Raw genomic sequence first — 20,721 nt, forward strand, 5'->3', positions numbered from 1 at the left:
CCGAAACAAAGGAGATGGTGCTCTCGCGAGCACCTAATATATGCCACGTTCGACCAACGCTAATAATAATCGGCGTGTTTAAGCGAGCTGTTTTTTAATAACATTTCGCGCGTGACTTAGGCGAAACGATCGACCTTAATGAACGTATGGAAAGCCATATCCTCACGAGCGAGACGCCATTCGAACGAACGAAGCTTCGGCTTATTTACTTCGACACGCTCGTGCTAAGATCCTCCATTTCTCTTTTTCACGTGCTCAACACCTTCCGTGAGTTTTCTTAGCGTGAAGATGAACTCACGACCGTTCGACCATTTTCACGCGATTTTCTTTTTAATTTCCTCCTGCGATCGAATTCTATTCGATTTCGCGAGACTCGAACGGGAAAAGTAGCGGACGCGTTAAAAGGGAATTCTAGCGATTCTTTATCCGATTACTACTCGAATGATTCGCGTAACGAGCTCGAGAGATGGAAAACTCGTGAAAGACGCACGCGTACGCGTGGAGAGCCAGCAGTAAGGAAAGATTTTAGATATTAGATTTGCGTTTGAGTCGCTCGTTAGATGCGGCATACGCACTATGCGTGTCTCCTACTTGCGATTCCGCCTCGACGATCACCGGTACAGTGTACGACATCGACGGGAATACGTCTCGGTCTTTTCTTTTCCTTTCTTTTCTTTTCTTTTCCGAAGAAATTAAGCAAGCGATCGATCGGCTGATCGTGACTGAAAATCGATCAACGAATCATCCATACGGCGATCGTTACGCTCGTTGCGACGTCGACCGATCCTTCGCCTGAAACCATATTTACGGAGAACACTGTACTTTCCTATTTCTTTTTTTTTCTGTAATCCACGTGTCATGGTCATACACGCGTTTTACCGTATTTTAAAGGATCTTCGTTCCGGGATACGATCCTCCGATGCCACAGCAGGAAACGTACACTCTTCCTATCGCTAACGATTCGTTCAAAGATCGGAGATTAAAGAAAACTACGTTATATTCCCGTTCGCAAGAGAAAACTTTCGAGATAAAAGTGACCGATCTTTCTCTCTCGACTCTACGGAGGAACGTAACGAAAGTAAATGAAAGCTGACCGAGTCGATGATAACTAAACGTTCCGAGATGTCTGTGCGGACTGTACCCGTATTATAAACCCAACGTTCTTCCAGCCCAGACGAGACTCTATAACGCCTATAACCAACATAACTACCGCGACCACCGTACTTGCTAAGACTCGGATAGGAATACACGGTCTTGTATTATATAATACATAGACGTGCGAGCAGGTTTGCGTTGAAGGTAAAGTGGCGTATCACGAGCAGGTGTTGCCCCCAGGACGTATCATCAAGGGCTATCTATAAAGAACTTTTGTTCGACGCACGTCTGCCCGTACATATGACCTACCTACAATCTGGCTTCTGACGATTCTTCCTTAGCTATCTTTGCGATTAAATTACTCGAACGTACTCGGAAAATAAAGGTTTCCACCCTGTGTTCCACGGTCGTTCGATTTTAATTAAAAAGATTCTCCTCGCTCGAGATCGATACAAAATACAGAGGAGAGGAGAAGATCGAATCGATCGTACGGAGATTGAATTTCTTCGGAGAACAAGGTTTTTCAAAAAAGAAACGAAAAAAGAAATGAAATTCTTCACCCTATTTAATTTTATCGACTCAATTTCGCAACGAGGATACGACTATGACGATATACTTAAACGCTAATACGAGCACCGAATTAAATAACTCGAGACGAGAGAACAAAGTAAATCGTGATCGTCGTTATCGGTTATGCTCGGTTCACGAAGGAGCGCATTCTGCTAGGTGGTTTGGCTCTCGAGGGAGGCTTGGTCTTTCGTTCTCGTAGGAACATTAATACGACTCATACGTTAGTCGGATAAGGTTGTAAATTTCTTTTGTTTTCTTTCTTCCGTTTTTTTTTCTTTTTTTGTAAATTCAAGAGCGAAATTGTAAAGAACTTGGAGGATGCAAAAGAGGACAAGTGTACATCGAATCTTATCCGAGTTTAGTGTTCGGTGGTGGAAAAGAGAGCGCGTTGACCAAAGGAAGAGAGAAAGGCTATTGGTAAAGAGCGTAAGTGAAATAAAATTGGCAGGGCGTGCACCCTACCGGGTACTGATAAAGACTCCTACGCGAGTACAAGTCCAGTTTCGCCAATATATCGCAGCTTCCAAGGAGATAGCGCATAAGGCGCTATTTCACGTACAAATGCCCGTGGTGCACTTAATGCGTGCTCGGTGTATAGCTTCGAGAACGCCGCCTAACACCCACGCCTTAGTTCGGTCACCGAGCCTTATGCGGTAATACTATACCTATACAACCTATACTTTACTCGGTATTCTCTACCGAGGCACTATCTCTCCCTCTCTCCTTCTTTTCCGTCTCTCTAGTAAGTACTTTTAGGATCCCATATCTTTCGTGCAAAGAAAACCACGAATTCCATGTATAACGGTCGTTCGCGATACGACATTTTCATTCGGATATTTTTCAAATATCTTTTTACAGGAGAAGTGTAAATAAAGGATCTCTATTAATACTATTTATTTTCCATGCGAATTACGTAAGATATTAACGAACAAATAAGAAACATTAAGGGATATCGAAAGAGAAATCGCTGTAATCTCGCAAAAGTTTAGTAAGATATTTTTTATCTCGTTCGTTTCTATCTAGGAGAGTAGAGATAAGGAGTACTCGTGTCGTTTGGTTCTACACGATCTCGCCCGAGTCTTCGTCATCTTACGGGTGTAAATTGCTCGAGCAAAGAGATACGAGTTCCGTCCTTTCTACGTTTGCTCGATGAACTTTGCATATCTCGGGATACCGTATCGTTTCTTCCAAGAATCTCCTCGACTTCCGGAAACTTTGAATGCTCGTGGAACACCCGGTATGTGGCGATAGGTAGAGTTCTAAGTACAGTGATCGTCGTGCCGTACGTACTGCGGCACAGTAGATACGTGTACCGCGCGGATACGGGGAGGAAGATGGAGAGAGAGAGAGGGAGGGAGGGAGGGGGGAGGGAGAAAGGGAAAAAGAGAGAAAGAGAAAACGTATACGAGGACGAAGAGCTCGCACAGCGGCAATGACCCAAGACTGGCCTTGCGTTTCTTTCATCTTTCCGCCTTCTCCGAATTACATTCGATTAGAACGTCTCGATACAACCAATTCTGCCGTGAAACACACTTCGATGATGATCGCCGTATAAACTAACAGGTACCTACGCCTCCTTCAGGAATGCGCTTCTGTTCGTTATCTTCGGCAATGGAATATCTTTGAGAACCTAACCAAAGCCGCGCTTTAATAACATCATCCTACAAATCCAATCGTTTTTATTATCTGTCCGATAGGAGCGCGATAATTAGAAAAAATAGCTTTCTACGTTTATAGATTCTTGTTGGAACTAGTGGCGAGTACTGTAATAACGTCGAGATATGTTTCATCGAAATCCAAATATGCTATGCTAGCTAATTAAAGCGTCATCGAAACTTGCTTCCAATCCGTAAAAATGGAATTGCCGATCGTGTAATCTCGTTAGAAAAGATCGAAAAGCGCGAACGTATGTACGAGGGAGATGTGCCACTTTTAGAATTGATATAATGCAATATAATTGCAAATGCTAGGGGAAACGGTAGTTATCGAAGATTCTTGTTTCGTCCTACTATGAATTACGATTTAATGAAAGTTCGAGTAGACATACGTGTTCTTAGGTTCCAAACGATCTGTCTGAATGAACCGCTACCTCGGGGTCTTTGAGGGTCAAGAAGATACCAATCTCGATTTATGGCTCGTATAATAAACCTTCTTATGACAAATGATGCGTTCGTTAAGTAGCGGACATTGCGACAATCTCTACGATTAATATCTAATTTCAGACCTCGACTAGTTGTTACCTTTCGCGCGTACGATCAGATACATACGTTATTCTATCACGTTGATAGAATAATTCCTAATTCATTATTCATTCGCATAGCCGATTCTCTTTTCCCGTCATCTTCAGCGACAAAATTGTCGGAAAATATTTTATTGGCTTTCCCGAGTATTATACGTATGAGTGTGTGCGTCCGTGTGTATGCTTGCGCGGATGTGTGTGTGTGTGTGTATAGCTACATATGTACATAGGACGTTACATATTGCGTATACACGTCATAGGTATATCGAGAAATCGATTAACAATGGCATTATACCAGCTTGAAAGTTCGATAGGACTTGTACTCGTTCGCCCTTTACATTATATCAATAAATCGGACCGGTCTTAGAACGAACCATTGAATGCACCAAAGGGGAACGTTAAACGTACTCTCTTTCATTAGCTATTAATACATTTTTCAACGCATGCTCGTACCCATTCCGCGCAAGTTTATGTTTACCATCGAGAACTTGTATAATTAAGTAGGTATGCAACGGACTATATTACTTAGGTTACGTACCGTTGCTTAAAAGTAGCTATTATGATTTAAATGCAGCGAGATGTGAAACGATACTCTAGACGGTTCTTCTCTCTCTCTCTCTCTCCCCTTCCTTTTAAAAAGTAGTTTCTTTGTGCGTAAAACGCAGCAGACGTAGTTTCTTAGTCGCGTACGCTAATTTTGTTTGCTACTGGTAACGCAAGCGGGTACATAAATACTCTTGGAACGAAGTTGTGCCTGGCACGTCTCGCGAACTTGGATTAAAATTGATCGATCAAAATCCACGGAGAGTGGCCGTCACCGTAGTAACGATTTAAGTGAGTAATTTGCACCGCGAGGTCGTTGAAACCTTCAGCCCTGCTCTTACGCTTCTCGCACATTGAATGAAGCTTGCTGCCATTGCTGGCTGCTGCTGCTGCTGCTGCTAGTAGTTGCTGCTGTTTCTGGCTGCTGCAACCTCGAGAGCGTGGGCCGCTTGAGTTCGCAGACAATGGTCGACCAGTTAGGTCATTACTGTCTTTCTCTCTTTTTCTCTCTCTCTCTTTCTCTCTCTCTCACATACTCTTGCCGTCGTCAGCAACGTTCCTTGCGAGCTGTCAAACTCTCTCGACCTGCTCATTACGGCTAAATTAGTAGACAACACCGACGATAACTACGTATTTGTGAGGAACGAAAACGTGTAATATTCTTTTATGTGCCTTACATACGATCGCGACATTATTCGATCGATCTATTTTCTACGACCATTGCATCCACTTTGTTAAACTTTCGTTTCTTCGAGATAACCAAGCGCTCGTGATTATTTAATAAATACGGAAACCAACTGTAATTAATCGCATTCGATCAACCAGTATCTCGATCGATCGTTTCACTTTTGATTTTCACGAGATCGTTAACTCCCGCGAACTTTCTACGTAGCGTTTAATCAAAATCAAATGTTTTTTCTCGCAAAAAAAGATGTACGCGTTCGTACACGCGATAATAGCTCTGGGCAAAGGTCTCTTTTAAGCTGGACAGCCGCGTTTAAACTCGGTTGTGTGTACTGTTTGCGTGGGAAGGTATTAGACGACGACAAACGATGAACGAGTATCAACGCGATTATCTAATCGTCGATCGTCAATCGTGGCAACGAACGCCGAGTACAATACTCGCGTAGTTTGGCGCGCGTGCTACATATGTATGTACAAGTATCCACACTTTGCCATTTGTTCGTTAACTCTCGCCAGATTATTAAGGTCATCGTCTTTCCTCCTCCTCCTCCTCCTCCTCCTCCTCCAGCTCTTCCTCCTCCTCTTCATCTTCTGCTTCTGCTTTTGCTTCTTATTATTATTATCGTCATTACTTTTTCTACCGCGACGTCGTTCGCGCATCAATCAGCGCGAGAGGCCAATCGTCATTAATTGCCATATGGCTGGGTACTAGAGCGAGATTTCAAAATAATAGCGCCTTCCTTTGTTGTCCTCGTCGTTCGTTAGCATCAGCAACGGCGGTAACAGCGTAATTCGCGGTCGCTAAAATAATGACAATTTGTCACTCGGCTCGAATAAACGCGTCGAATGAAAGCTGGCTCGCACACACGAGCGATAAGGATAATGCCGCGCGTTTATTCTCGGCACGTGCGCATTATTGCCCTCTTCTCATCTTTTGTCTCCCTTATTCTTCCTTTCTCTCTCTCTCTCTCTCTTTTTTTTTATTTTCCAAACTTTATTACATTTAATGATACTATTATGTTATTGTTTCGCATCGATAAAGTCTACGTTTTGCTGTAATCAATTTTCTTCTCTCTCTCTCTCTCTCTCTGTCAGTTTTTTTATCGTTATTTGCCTTATCCGATGGACAGTTTTTGTTTGGGCCATCATCGCGATGACTACCAACAGTCACGACTCTCACGTGCGAATTCGAATCGGCAGCGATATAATTAACACGCCAATCAGTAAGCAAGCGTCAGCAAGCACTCTCACGTTTCTCAACATCGCTTAATGACCGTCGTTGTTATGTATATGTCTATTCTATATGCCACCGGCTACGAGACGACGAGCCTCGGCGCATAAACGATTTCAATTTATAACGGCGTTAATTACGTAAAATTTTACGCTTTCCCTAACCACGACACGCGCCGTTCCTTATTTCATTCTCTTTTCTTATTTCGTTTAACGATCGATGCGTTTGTAAAGCCCTCTAGACTGTTTAAAAGAGTCTTCGAAGGTCATAATCTTACAACATTTTCAAAGAAATATTTAACTCCAATTAATAGCAACTTTTAGACACGCAGCAGTAGACGTAATTATGAAAATCCGCTTGATTCGTACGATTAAAAGATTTCTCTGCGCGATATCGAGCGAGAATCGCGAGCAATCAAATTTCTATATGGTTTCTAATCGCTTTAAACGCCGTATATCCTTTGCCAGCAGTACACACGAAAGACCGCAAAGAGTTTTATACTTTTATAGGACGCTTTGAATAATCTACCACGCACGAGTTTCAACGATTCGTTCGATCTCTTTCTCTACTCGTACGTACCTACGTGTATACATGTAAATACATACGGTAAAGCGCACTGGTGTACCTTCATTATTCACCGTGCCGGTATTTTTAGAAAGAGTTTGCGTTGAAGCGGTAGGAGACTATATTTGTATAGGTTAGTGTATTTGTAGGATAATAAAATAACGGGTGATAAAAAACGACGGATTTTTTACGAAAAGAAAGAGAAAGAGAGAAAAAGGAAAGAAAATGCGCGATGCAAAAAGTAATCATTTTAGAATGCAAGGACGCGTTAATTAAACTGCACAAAAATGACGCGTAGGAAAAAACGTATAGAATACGCGTAGAAACGTGCGTGCAATGCAGCGACCATTTAAAACGGGATTTCGCAAGCTCGACGACACTCGACTTGCGTCGTAGGAGAGAACTCAAAGACGGTCGCATCGAATTACGGGGTTAAATTCAACGTGTCCTTTCGACGCTTTCGAACCGAGAGGACGAAGCCTTCGGACGAAGTTTTCTATGGGGCTTTATAACGGGTGGTATATTACGCTCTGCTTACGAAGATTTCTAATCACGGCTTACTGCCTTTCAACGACCCTAATGGCCACGTTAGTATTAAGCAAGTGTTTACTGCGCCCGGCTTTTTCGACGAATTCATGAGAGAAAGCGTACTCGAGGATGCGCTTTCTAGAACGAACACGAAAAACGATATAACGATTTATTGTTTCGATTCGAATTTTTGTGCGATAGGAAAATAAAGGAGTCGATTCGGTGATCGCTTAGTGGGTCGATGGACTTGGATAGATGCAACGATCTGTGCGATCGGTACTCGTCGAATTTGCATTGCTAATTAACTGGATTCCTGAACGCATAGTTCCGTCAAACCAACTCGCTTTATATTTTCTCTCGGTAGTTCTCGCTGGGCTTAGAGAGTTTTAAGTATATTTGAGAAAGGTTTAAAAATTTAGTTAAATTCGAAATTCGCTCGACGGGCTTTTTTTCAAAAAGCACGCGTATCATTTAGCGGTATCTCTTTTAAACGCGAAATACGCCGCTTTACGTGGCACTTTATCGATTACTCCCGACATTTAGGATATAGGTATATTTCCCCTATCCCGCGACATCGTACCGTGCTATAATTCGTTTAATTAAATTCTTTGCGCCGATACGATACGCGCTATGAAATTAGATGGTACATAGAGAGACGGACAATCAATTATCGAGCTTTGTTTGCTGTAGCGAAAGAGATACGGCGAATATCCTCGACCCGACGTATCGATAGATATCGCCGCAGCGATTTAGATGCACCGCGTTTTCCTTTCTATCGCTCTATTCTCGCGAGCCGGGATATAAATAAAGGAATGGAAAGGTGTATACGCGCGTGTATACAAATCATGCGGTCGCAGAAGGCAATTATTGGATTCTCGAGAACGAACGGAGACTCGTACGAGGATCGATAGTTTAACGAGTTCATCGTAGAACGAATCTATACGGTAACGTATCTCAAGCACCCTTTTCACTAGCTTTTCACAACGATTTATTTAATTCTATTTCTATTCCCGAAGGTCCGTGGGCTCTGTGCAACGTAAAAGCACGCAGGCACGCGCGAGCACGCGTAAAATACGTACTCGCTTAGATAGACGTGTAAACATTTGCACATAGTGGATTACGATTCGTTGGAATTTCACGTGAATTCTCGTCGAGCGTTGTCTGTGTGTCGGTGATACATCACGTGTTCGCGGTTCGTATCGATTTCGCGAACGGCAAGTATTTTCTTCTTTTGTCGAGGACGTTTACCCCGTGATAGTCGTCGTAGTCGCGTTGTGTCGTTCGCTAGCGCGCGCGGAACGGGAACGAGGGTTGGAATCGTAGGGTAGAATGGGGCTGGAGGTACGATATAGAGAGGTAGTAAGAGTCGAGCCGAGGTCAAAGTACTCCCTCTGTTGAAAATCCATTAGTAAGCACGTACAAGTTATATGCTGAAATAAAAAAAGATTGGGAGGGGTAACGATAGGAGGGGGATCGATTTACTTAATTACAACCTACGTAATTACGTTATTGCGCCTGTCCTCGCAGACAGAGGAAGGAAGGGGATTGAAAGAGTAAATTCGTGCGTCGACGAGAGAAAGAGTGGGAGGGATCGAAGATAAACGTTTATATCTTCGAGAGGAAAAAACGAATGGTACCGGAACATCCCCGATTCCAAGATGGCCGACTGCGCGTATCGGCGAGCACTCGTTTATATCGTTCGTTGATTAATAATAAGAGACTAATCGCGATCGGATCTTGATTAAAAGGAAAATGTTCTCTTTAGAGTCGGGATTGCTCCCGAGTTCTTCCTTTTTCTTTTTTCTTTTTTTTTCTTTCTTTGCCTCACTTTCTAAGAACGCGGTCTAGAATAAATAAAAGTAGAAACCGTCGCTGTGTGCGCGGAACAATTTACGGTCACTGTGTCGTGACTTTGATACTCCAAAAATTTCAATTTATGGGAAAGGCATAAGATACCTTTTAAGAACATTTCTAAGGAACAGTCGTTATCCTAATTAAACTCGTATCTTGGGTGCGGTGGACCGGGAGCGTAGCTGTTATGATTATGCAATTTCGAGATTAAAAGTACGAATACGTTAGAACGCGGATAATTAGTTTTATATTTAGAAGGATAAACGTGTACCAACGACCCATCGTCAGCCGTATCATGACGGACTCTTTCCCACAGTACTATTATGGCATTGTTTCGCTGCTTACCAATCTCAGCATTTTTCAAGCGGTCCGATATAACGAGCGGACACGTTTTCCACGGTTCAATTCATCTAAATCCATTGCCCAATTTTCAAGAGAACATGACGTGTCTTTTATAATTATAATTATAATCTTCTTCTCTCGTGTAATATTAATTACAGCGACTCGAAGAGGAGTACGATAATCGAATACGAGCTCGTTCTAATGAAGAGTCTGAAAAATTTCGACTCGCGAAGGAAGATTTACTAATTAACGATAACGCAGAATATTTTTCTTAAAGTTTTTTTTTTTATAGAGATAGTCGATTAAATTTCTAATAATTGCTTATTACATTCGTACACTGATTAAAATGACTAATAATCGGTTGCGCACGGAAACGATTCTGTACGCGCATTCGTCACGAGGAACGTCTCGAAAATGAGACTCGCGTGACCCGAGGTTAAGACTGTCCCAGGAAGAGATGTCCCTGTGTATTATAGATTATTTCTAAAGCTCGATCTTAAAAGCACCACCCTCGTAAAGTTTTTCACCATAATCGTCTTACCACATTCTACTCGCACGCTCTTCGTCCCTATAGTTTACCTGTTTCAACATGGCTCGTTTGTTCCGCTTTCCGTACTAGTTATCGTTATTGTTCCTAATTACCTCGGCATACCGAGAAGCGATTATCGTTCGGTCGGAAACTTTGAGTCGAAGCGTACCAATGCTCTTAGAGAATCTCGTATGGCCCAAGTCGCGTCTTTAATCCCTTATTTTTTTCCTCTACTGGAGAAATTATAATCGATGGCTCGTCTAAGCATCGTACGAGGAGCCTCGTTAACAATCTCGAAGCTTCAAAACAAACTTATAAATTCGATTCGTTTCCGACACATCCTCTCGTATCGAAAAATAATAAAAATATTTAAACGTATCGACGAGGTACCTTCGTTCTCGCGTCTCGTCGCGTGTCTCGTTGAGCTTATAAAGCATGTGTATCTCATAAGGGTGTCGAATAAAAATGTTTCTTGCGTAGACGCGATTGGCGTTGTTTCGTTGCGTGATTGTAATCGGAGAATTCGGTTCGTTCTTTATGGTTTCGTCGTTGGTCGATAATACTGACTCACGGTTTGTCCGCTTCCGCTCCTTTTTTTTTTTTTTTGTTATTTTTATACACGAAACGTTCGAAGCTTTCGCGCGTTCCCTCTTACCGATAACTCGGATCTTTCTGTGAGATACATATTTAAATATCCCTGTTCCGTAGTTAAAACCTTTTTAAATAATTAAAGCTCTCTACGAAAAGCAAGCTCATCGTGAATAAAATAGAACGACGGCTACGAGACGGACGATTAATGATCGATGCTTCGTCGTATATCGTTTGAATACATTTATCCAGTTTAGATTTATCCGAAGGATCGAAGTCGCTTTCTCGCATCGATCACCGATAATCTTTCTCGATTAAAACGATTTCTGCTCGAACGATTATCGCCTTATCTCTCGATCCTCTCCTACGATATCGCGTAACAGCGTCGCCTTTCATAATTAATTAATCCTCGGTACTAAGCTGACTTAGGAAGAAAACGAACATAACGAGAAGGAAAAGGGGAAGAGCTTTCAAATTTCTTTCACAATAAATCTTAAGCAACGCGCGTAGGAATCGCGTCGTTTGTTGTTCGTCCGTGTTTATTACGTACCCTCCGTGCAATTAGTTACGGCCGAAGATTCCGTGCAATTACGTTAACCGGGTTGGTGGCTCGAACTATCCAGAGCGCAAATGCTAGATTACGTTGGCATTCCTACGCGTGGAGTGGGAGAAGAAAAAGAGGAGGAGGAGGAGGAGGGAGTGCGTTTTCGCTCGTGCTAGTCGGTTGCTGGAACTCTCGCGTGTGTAGGAAAGAAACAATGCGAGGTGAGAGTTTGGCGAGTCGCGTATAAGGCGGTCGCGTCGATACATGCATATGCATGAACCTTCCTCCTTCTGATATCCTTCTCTTCCTCTCATCGAAGTGCATCGACTGACTCGTTAAAATGAGTCAGGCTTTTTATTTCAAACGAGCCGATCCACCTCCTTGATTCTTTTATTCCGTTCGATAGGAACGAACTCGAACGGTGGTACGATGCCGAGTCTAAAGAGCCCGTTCGAATCTCATTTGCTTCGCTGCGAAGCAGCCTCGAAACGATCTCGGAAGAAACGTATTGGAATTGATTCGATCGCGAGGATCGCACTCGTATACCTCCGCGTACGAAATACCTAACGATATCTAATTGCTATCTTTATTACAGTCGGAATCGAAATACGTTTCGCTCCGAGATCCCTCTTGGTATCTCATTACACATCATTATCGTTGCAACAGACGATAGATTTCGCAATAACGCAGTGAACTTTTATTCGCACGGACGGCCTTGCCTTTTGCATTAACCGAGCGACACGCGCAAAAGTTGCTGCGTGTGGGTGTCACTCACTTTTCCCGCCTTGAAAAACCCTTTCACTGTGTTCCGTTGGTAAGACGCGTATAGACGCGCTGGAGACAAACGTAAACTCCGAGAAATCATGGGAGTCGTGCGACCGGTCTCGTAACTTTAACGTAACGACGGAGAACCGAGCTCTCGCATTGTCCTTGTAAATCGGAAAAGATGCGAGAGATTCACGACCGAAGGAAAGAGTAAAAGGAAAGAGGACAGGAGGGAGACGACGCGTCGAACTTAGAACGAAGGATTCTAATCGCCACGTGCCAACGAACGAACGTTTCGATTTCTTCGATCGAAGAAGAGACCCGTCGAAGTCTTTTAGGTGAGTCATCGTTCCTTTTATCTCGGCTGCAGACGATTAACAATTGATCGTGTTTTATGACAGATTTCGTAACGTTTAACGATTGTATTAACGAGCTCTGTCGCAATACGTTTCCCTTTAAAAAGACAAGGAGATGTGTAACACAGCGTGGTTTACGAGCATATCGACGAGCCTGCTCGTGGCTTAATTAATTAATTAATTAATGGAGGAAAGTTTCAAGTAACGCTCGAGATGCACTACTCCGCCGGTCTCTCTGCGAGCTATGGGACAGCGAGTGCCAATGTACGAGTTTATTGAGAGATAAGAGAGAACAAAGAGAGAGGAGAGCTCGCGTGCTTCGACGAAGCTTGAAAATTTCTTTCCACGAATACGTCGGGGATCCTCGAAGAAACGACCTGCATGGGGAATACCATTAGGAATGTTAATTGCGTTAATTACGGTCCAGACTCGGTTAATTAGGAAATAATTATGTCCATTTATTAATATTTTAACTGTCACGAAGCAGCGACGACTCTTAGACTCCGTCCTGTACACGCGCAGCACACTGCGTATACGTGTATCTACTTGGACGACAACGTAATTTCTTAAAAATGATGTATTCTCCCTATCCCTCCACCACGATCCTTGAGCTTCTTTTTAATACATAGTCGTTCATTGGTCCCAAGTTCGAAGCATGACGATATCGTTTCGCTCTAATTTAGCACCAACTTTTCATTTTCCCGCGAGTCATCGTATACAAGCAACGGCAGCAGTAGCAGTAGCAGTAGCAGTAGCAGTAGCAGTAGCATTCCTCCCCGATATTTAATTTCACCTCCATTTTACGATGCCCGTCCGAGGGCTTTCTCGAAGGAGCTCGCATTTAACGCGTAGTTTAGAGTCCGTAAATTTCCCGCTTCCTTTCGCATTTTGCGAGAGAACCCGCTTAAAATCATCCGTCGTTAGAACGATTCGGAGTTCGAGATTAATCGGATATAAGAGAGAGGGTATTCTCTCTTCGTTTCACGCGTTAGAAGCAGATTGAATTTTTCTTATCACAGCTCTCGCGTCGGTAGACATCTGGAAGCGCGGTCTCTGGCTTTGACCGCAGAACGTCCTTCATTCTTCACCGATCTCTAACGCGTATCGCCTCGTGCTCCTCCTCCTCCTCCATCACGTCCATCTCCATCTACCTTTGCTTCCCTCTCGCTGCGGAGAACCGCGGAAATCGTATTATCATCGCCTCTCGTGGCACTCACGTGAGAATAGAATTCAAATGGACGAGAAAGCCTATATACTTCGTATCCCGGAGTGCTATCATCCCCAAACCCCCCTCATTCGATGATTTTATACACGTATACATACATGTGCGGGGGGAGGGAGATCGAAAGAAAAGATTTAAGAATTTCGAAATGACGGCGATACTAACAAATAATAATCAATCAAAAAAAGATGACGATAACTGGTGTTTTTATTCGGTTGGGTGCGACCGTCGGCGTCTTTCGAAATTCTCAACTTTTATTTTCGCACCCTCCATAAAAGCCCCTGTTACCTCCCTTCGTAGTAATCTCCCCCTGCTTTTACATGCCGCTCGGTAAGCTTCGCCTTTCTTTCTTTTTTTATTTATTTTTTTTTTCTTAGTCACATTTTCTTTTCCATTTTTTAAGTTGCCGTCTGTCCCTACCCTGTTCCTACTTTTTGTTCCAGATTTCGTACGACCCGACGTCGTACGTAAGAAACAGGAAGAACGCGTTCGCCATCGAGGATGATGTAGCCCGAGGGTTACTTATCGACGAGTCAGACGTCGAGGATGCACGTGAGAATAGTATCAAGAGCGGACGAAGAGAAGGAAAAAGGAAGGAAGAGAAGGATTGCAGATCGTTCTGTTGAAGAAACTGCATTTGCTCGGTTCTTCTCGTCGTGGTTGTCGTTGGATATTCTCAACGAGGCAACGACCGATAAAGACACTGCCAGGGTAACGAACAGCACCAGTCGTGCCCACCTGAGTCGTCCGTTAAGTCGCATCCGTCGTCATAACTTTGCGTCTTTCGCTCTTCTTCTCACTTTTCCTCCCATTCTGTAGACATCGGAAACGGTTACGGACTCTAGACTCTCCGTGCACTTGTTTCTTTTCTTCTCTTTTTGCACAGAATCACAGAATCCTTTCTCTCTCTCTCTCTCTCTCTCTCTCTTTATCTATCTATCTACCTATTTATCTCTGTCTCTGTCTGTCTTTCTCTTTCTCTCTCTTTCCGTCTTACCGACTTCAACTCTCGCGTTCGCGTTGGAAGATCAAAGAGCGAAGAAGGAGAAGAAGAAGAAGAAGAAGAAGAAGAAGAAGAAGAAGAAGAGAAAAGAGAAAAGATGTTAGGCGTGAGTCAGCCGAGCAATCCGCCCTCGAGCTTGCGTCACTCCGCGAGCTTCTCCTGTCTGCAAAGGAGCACCGTCGGCGAGGGCCATCGTGCTAGAACCTCGACATTGTTGCAACAGCCGAGCCTGCAGCTTACCAACGGCCACCATCATCATCATCACCACCACCACTCTCAGCACCATCATCATCAGTACTCGTCCGGGCAGAGCGGCTCGTCGCTTCAACAGCCGAGCACCAACGCTCAGCAGCAGCAACAGCAACAACAGCAGCAACAGCAACAGCAACAGCATCAGCAGCAGCACCACCAGCAGCAGCGAGGAGTCGAGACCGATGCGATTCAAGAGAGCAACGATTACGGTTTCGTAAGGATCAGGCCTCGTTTGCGAAGCACCAACGCAACGATCTATCACGAGGAAGAAGTGGCCGCGGCTAAGAGCGCTTTCAGAGATCGAGACGCGTCCGCTTTCAGCGATCGCGAGTGCGAGTCCTCGAGCTTCCGCGAATTATTGAAGACGAAGGATCGAGAGCAATCGCCAAAGAGCGGAGGTTCCTCGAAGAATCAAAATCCGTTGAAAGGTGCTCTGATATTGTTCACGTCCACCTCGTCTTGGTGGAAAGCGAGACAACGAGAGGAACAGCTGAACGGCGTCGGTGGGTCCTCGAGTTCGGTGACCACCTCGATCTTGCCTTCGTCCGAGCGAAAGTGGTCGAGCACCTCGATGGCGTCACCCTCGAACGAGAGAAAGTGGCCGCCCTCGATGACGTCGCCCACGATGGGCGAACGGAAGTGGTCCGTCGGTAACAATGCCTCGTTGACGTCACCGAGCAACGAGAGGAAGTGGACCAGGTCCTCGGTCTCTTCTAGCTCGACGAACGTTCTCGCTGCCAGCACCGGGGGACAATCGCAGCCGCAACAACAGGATAGGAAATGGCGCTCCCTAGGTGCCCTTCTTAGAGCTCCCACAGTTGGCGGAGGAAGTGGAACTTCCTCGCACGCGAGCGCTTCGCTTCAGAATTCGTTTTCTCACAACATGAGCGTCTCGATGATCGAGAGCAGCACGGCCGAGCGTTCGAGGGACGAGCCACGTGGCTCGGCTTGCAAATCCTCCTCTACGAGGTATCAACAGCCGAGCTCGTACTCGGCTCGCGTGTCCCGAGTCACCAGGGATATATACAGGGAGAACGGCGAGTTCTCGCAGGCTGCCAGGACCAAGGTCAGTCGTAGATTGTATCAGGAACCTGCTATCGAGGCTGCCGGCAGCGGTAACGCGACGTCCACCGATCGAGAGATCGTCGAGGATACCGGGAGACACTCGCTCGCGAGACACCATCAGTTCAAGGACGAGTGCAGAGCCAGAACGAATCGCGAGAGCTTTTGTAGAATCGATCAGACTACCGAGACTCGTACCACCGGAACCGCCACGACCACAACCTCGTCCTCGACTACGAGATCGAGCAGGGCTCAGAGTTTCTATCTCCTGGATGATTTTTTGAAGCCTCAACCTCAGCAGAGCAAGTGCATGTTGAATCTTTACTTATCCTCCCCGTATTCAAAGTCGGTCGAAACGAAGAGAGCGTCTCAAGGGAACGTTACCACGAACATAACACCTCCGAGACGTCACAATTCGAGTTCGGATAGTCTCGAAGTCGCTACCAGTCCTTTGCCGCCTCCGGTACCGCCGCCGCCACCTCAGCTAGGTGCTAGGGAAAGAGAGAGAGGTGAAAATTTCAAGGAGAAGGAGGTGTGTCCATGCAACATGTGCTGGGCTTCGTTGCAGCAGAGATCGTTCGCGGAAGAGGTAAGTCCTTCGTTCGCGAAGGAAGGTCGTTCGCTTTGAGACTCTTCTTCTTCTTCTTCTTCTTCTTCTTCTTCCTCCTCTTCTACTACCACTACTTTCTTCAGGATTTGTCACGAAATAAATATAGATCGAGGCGGAAAGTTTCAAGAGTTTGCCTTAATCGCTGTGTGGCTTCCGTCGATCACGAGAGGAAGAAAGGAAAAAGCGACGTCGGTCTTGGCTCGTGACCGATAATGGAACAATGAGTCGTAACTACGACGGAGACTCGCGAGCCCGGCTTATAAATTTGTTATTCTTTCGAACTAAAGAAAACGCGCGAGAAACGTTATTACGAGCGAGCGAGCGAGCGAGCTATTCGCTTTCTTACGGAATAAATAGGTAGGTGCAACTTTGAATCCGTCTGATAGAAAGAACGGAGAAAGAAGGCGAGAGAGAAGGTTTCGTCGTTCGTGTAATATCGTCTGGTAACGGGAGATCGACTCTCAAGTTATCGACATCTTGACCCCTTCGGTAAGAAACGCCTGAGCTTTTCTCCCACCACGAACCGAGAAAGATTCCTCGACTTTTCCATTCTACGAATTCGAAAAATACTCGTCTCCGGTTTCCTACCGCTCGTGTACACTGCGAACGCGATATTTTCTCCATTTCGATGGCTCGGGAAATGCGAATAATCTTTTCGTTAAGTTTCCTCGAAAGGATCCACGATCAAAATTCCAAGCGAATCTATCGATTCTCTATAGTATACAGAGTGGATTCCTGAAAAACTTTGTTGAAGAATTTTTATTCCGAAATGTTACGAATCGTCGACAAATTTTGTAAACGCGTTTACCGCGAGAAGTTTCATTGTTTCACGAAAATGTCTCTCTCTATTTCTGTAATTAATCAATATTTTCTTAACTTATTTCATTATAAATCTAAACAGTAGAGTCCGAGGAGATGGATAAATAAATAGAATCGAACTATGATGGACGGGTAAATATACCGTAGGATTAACGTCGTCTAACGCAGAGTTAAAATACAAACATTGATCGCGGTGCAAAATTTATATGTGATCATAGATGGTTTGGGAATCGTACTTTTGACGTGTAGTTAAAGGAAGAGAGAGAGAGAGAAAACGTCGGGACGTAGGCGACGTTAAACAGTGGCCGAGGTTCGACCGCGTCTCGTTTAATTACTGCTCGTTAGGTATATAATGCGCGGTCGGATAAAAAGCCGGTATTACGAGGTTGCTAAGCTGTAATTAGTTATCGGCTATCGAACCGACGCTCCGTTACTGCCGGTTCTCTCGGACCGAAACAAGAGATGATCGTCCAAGAGGAAAAACTAACAAGTAGGAAATACAAGGGAGCTTTCAATATCGTCTCAGGAACGATCGAACGTTCGGCATTAATTAAAATCTTTCGTGAGACAGATCTTTTAGATGTCGAGACTCGATTATCGATTCGATAGAAACTCGAAGGAAGTAGAGTAAGATGGTGAAACGTTATTGGCAAGCATGCCACTTAAGACCCAACGATTTCTGAAAAAGCCAAAAACTGGAGACAGAGAGAGAGAGAGAGAGAGAGAGAGAGAGAGAGAGAGAGAGCGCGAAGGTTTTCCAATCGAATAAAGTCGTCGAAAAGAGGATGAATCGTGCAAGGATCGACCACGTTTTGGCTCCCTCGCTCCCACGCGACGTAGTCAGCTGAGACTTATGGTCGAGGATAAGTGGAAGCACGTGCTCGTGGAATATCCACTGTTTGAACTGCCTCATTTCTCTCTCCCTCTTTCTCTCTTTCTTTCTCTCTTTCTCCACCCTAGGGATAATGCATCGAACGCGAGCCTGTTATTCTTAGGACGCCGGGGAGGAAACCGACTCTTGCCGTAGGAAGTCGTATTTCTATCCATCCAGTATCTTTGCTCTATTATTAGTAGTCACTGCCACGTAGGTAGACGGTTAAACTGGATTTCCGTTCGATTTTAAAGACTGCCGCATCGTCGTGCCCGCCGGCGTCTCCATCTCTTTCCTTCTCTTCCCGTTAAAGTACATCTCTCTCTTTTTTATCCTGAATTTTTTAGCAAAATATAACCTACCCGAGACGTTTTATCGTACGATCTTTTCGAGACGTACGTGGAACGCAGGAATTTTACGAGCCAAGGGAATCTAAAATATTTCATCTCTGTGTGCTTTCGAAATTGATTTGAATCGACGATGTTTCAATAGCATCCTAGTAACGCGCGCGCTTTAGAAATAGCCGCGTCGTCGATCGTACAACGAACGAAACGATCGCAACGTCCCGCTTTTATCGATGATGACTATCTTCTTTCGTCTAATCTCATTAATTTTTTTTCTTTTTTCTTTTTCGTCCTCCTTTTCTTCTCTTTCTTTTCGCAAAATAAAAGCGACCTAGGTGAGGGACGCGCGACCTACGCATCCGGTACCCCGGAGAAGATTTTCACCGAACCGTTGAAAGGCATGCAGATTACTACTAATTTGCCGTCTGCTACGGCAAATTACTGGTAATTTTTTCTTCGCCGTTAAGAGTGTGGCGTTAAATTTGTATGATTGCGAATATGGTGAGAGGAGGAGAGAAAAAGCGCACGACGCCCCGTATACTTTAAACAGTATATCTTCTCTCTCTCTCTCTCTCTCTCTCTCTCTCTCTCTCTGCATCTGTCTATCCATCTATCTATTTATCTTCCTCTCACCTTGATTACGGGTTCCACGGAAATACTTACAGGGTGATTAAGTTGCGCGTCGACGAGTCGGGATGAAAAACAAGAGTGAAAATTATAACGCGTAGCTATCCTTTGGTTTTTTTACGACAGAGGACGAGATAGGTCGTTTTCGAAAGAAAAAATCATCTATGATCGATCGTCGATCTCGATTATTCGCAGTACAATGTCGATGCGATTTTGGCGACTTTTCCAACATAAATTTTTCGCAGTTGGCGTTCGAAAACTCTCTCATCGTCGGAATAACAACGCGTTGATTCTCGCGACGGCCGATAAAGTTGCAACCGAGTGCAAACGATGAGAATTCGTATTCGACGACTTCGAGGAATTGAGAGAGCTCGAATCGATTCCGCATCCCGTATTCGCTGCTTTCGAACGATGCTGTATACGCGCTGAGAGAAAATGAAAAAGAGAAAGAGTACGGCACTTCACGGCGAAGCGTATATCGGATCATAATATTCTCGTGTAGGAGTTATCCTCGCGTGGATTTCTTTACGCGCTTACGTCGCTCTAGCCATGCAAACGCGTATAACGTTACGACAGGATGAATGGATTCTCCACGAATATAGATAGCCGTCTCGTTGAATTATTATCGAGAATGATATTGCACGAAGTTCACCTACAACGACCGAGGTGGAAAAAAAAAACTTGGATTCTTTTGCCTAGATCCTTTTATAAAACTTTTACGATTTTCCTTGATATTTCGTACAATTTCAATGATGCGCCTATAGGTACTACGCGTGTTACGCGACGCCTCTCCAGTTTCCAAAAATTTCCATAAGAATTCGTTTATCCCGTTTACGTAGAAAAAAAGGCGACGCGCGAGGATCTCCTCTGACGTTTTTCTCCGTTTCGATCTTATCCGACGTAATAAAGTTTATCAGGCCTTTGCGATCTCACCTCGATTTTTCGCGCGATAATACTTAAAGACTCGTTAAAACGGCGTCGATCCTTTAGAAGGTAGTCCGCGCTCGATCGAGGCAAACGATCGTATTTAATAATCTTACAGGAAGCAAAGAGGCGTAGAAAGAAAATGGAAGTTGGAAAAATGGCGTTCGAAGGATTAAAAGACGAGTTATTCGATTCCTCGAGCCGTCTTTCTCCGCTAACCCACGGCGACTCATAATTAATCGAAGATAAGATCGAAGCTTCTCCGTCTTTTTCATTCGTCTTTCCTTCTCTTTCTCTCTTTTGATTTTCTATGTAAATTCTATATTTGTTTGAATCTTTCGGCGATTCTCTCGCGTCGATTATACGAGGTTATCGATGCAAAGTGGATATCGGAAGAGGAAAAAGAAGAATCGATTTCGATCGTTTGCTTTTTTAAAGGTCGACTCTCTTTCTCTCTCTTCATGTTGCTCTTTCTTTCGTCGTCATGCAAGAGAAGAGGGATTTCTGTCGAGCGGATATAAGTCACGAGTTGATCTTGAAGCGTCCTGTAGGGATAGG

At 44.3% G+C, this 20,721-nt stretch overlaps 1 protein-coding gene across 2 annotated transcripts in view; it reads left to right on the plus strand.

Moving 5' to 3' along the window:
* Nucleotides 1-20,721, plus strand: part of LOC127065051 (dual specificity tyrosine-phosphorylation-regulated kinase mbk-2-like) — a 122,275-nt gene that overhangs the window by 21,914 nt on the left and 79,640 nt on the right. For both annotated transcript variants that reach the window (XM_050996887.1, XM_050996888.1), the window contains exon 2: nt 14,095-16,557. In XM_050996887.1, coding sequence (XP_050852844.1) covers nt 14,752-16,557 — 1,806 coding nt within the window. In that variant the 5' untranslated portion in view covers nt 14,095-14,751. The remainder of the gene's footprint in view (nt 1-14,094; nt 16,558-20,721) is intronic.

The sequence above is a fragment of the Vespula vulgaris genome, chromosome 7 (assembly GCF_905475345.1).
Source record: "Vespula vulgaris chromosome 7, iyVesVulg1.1, whole genome shotgun sequence".
NCBI lineage: Eukaryota > Metazoa > Arthropoda > Insecta > Hymenoptera > Vespidae > Vespula > Vespula vulgaris.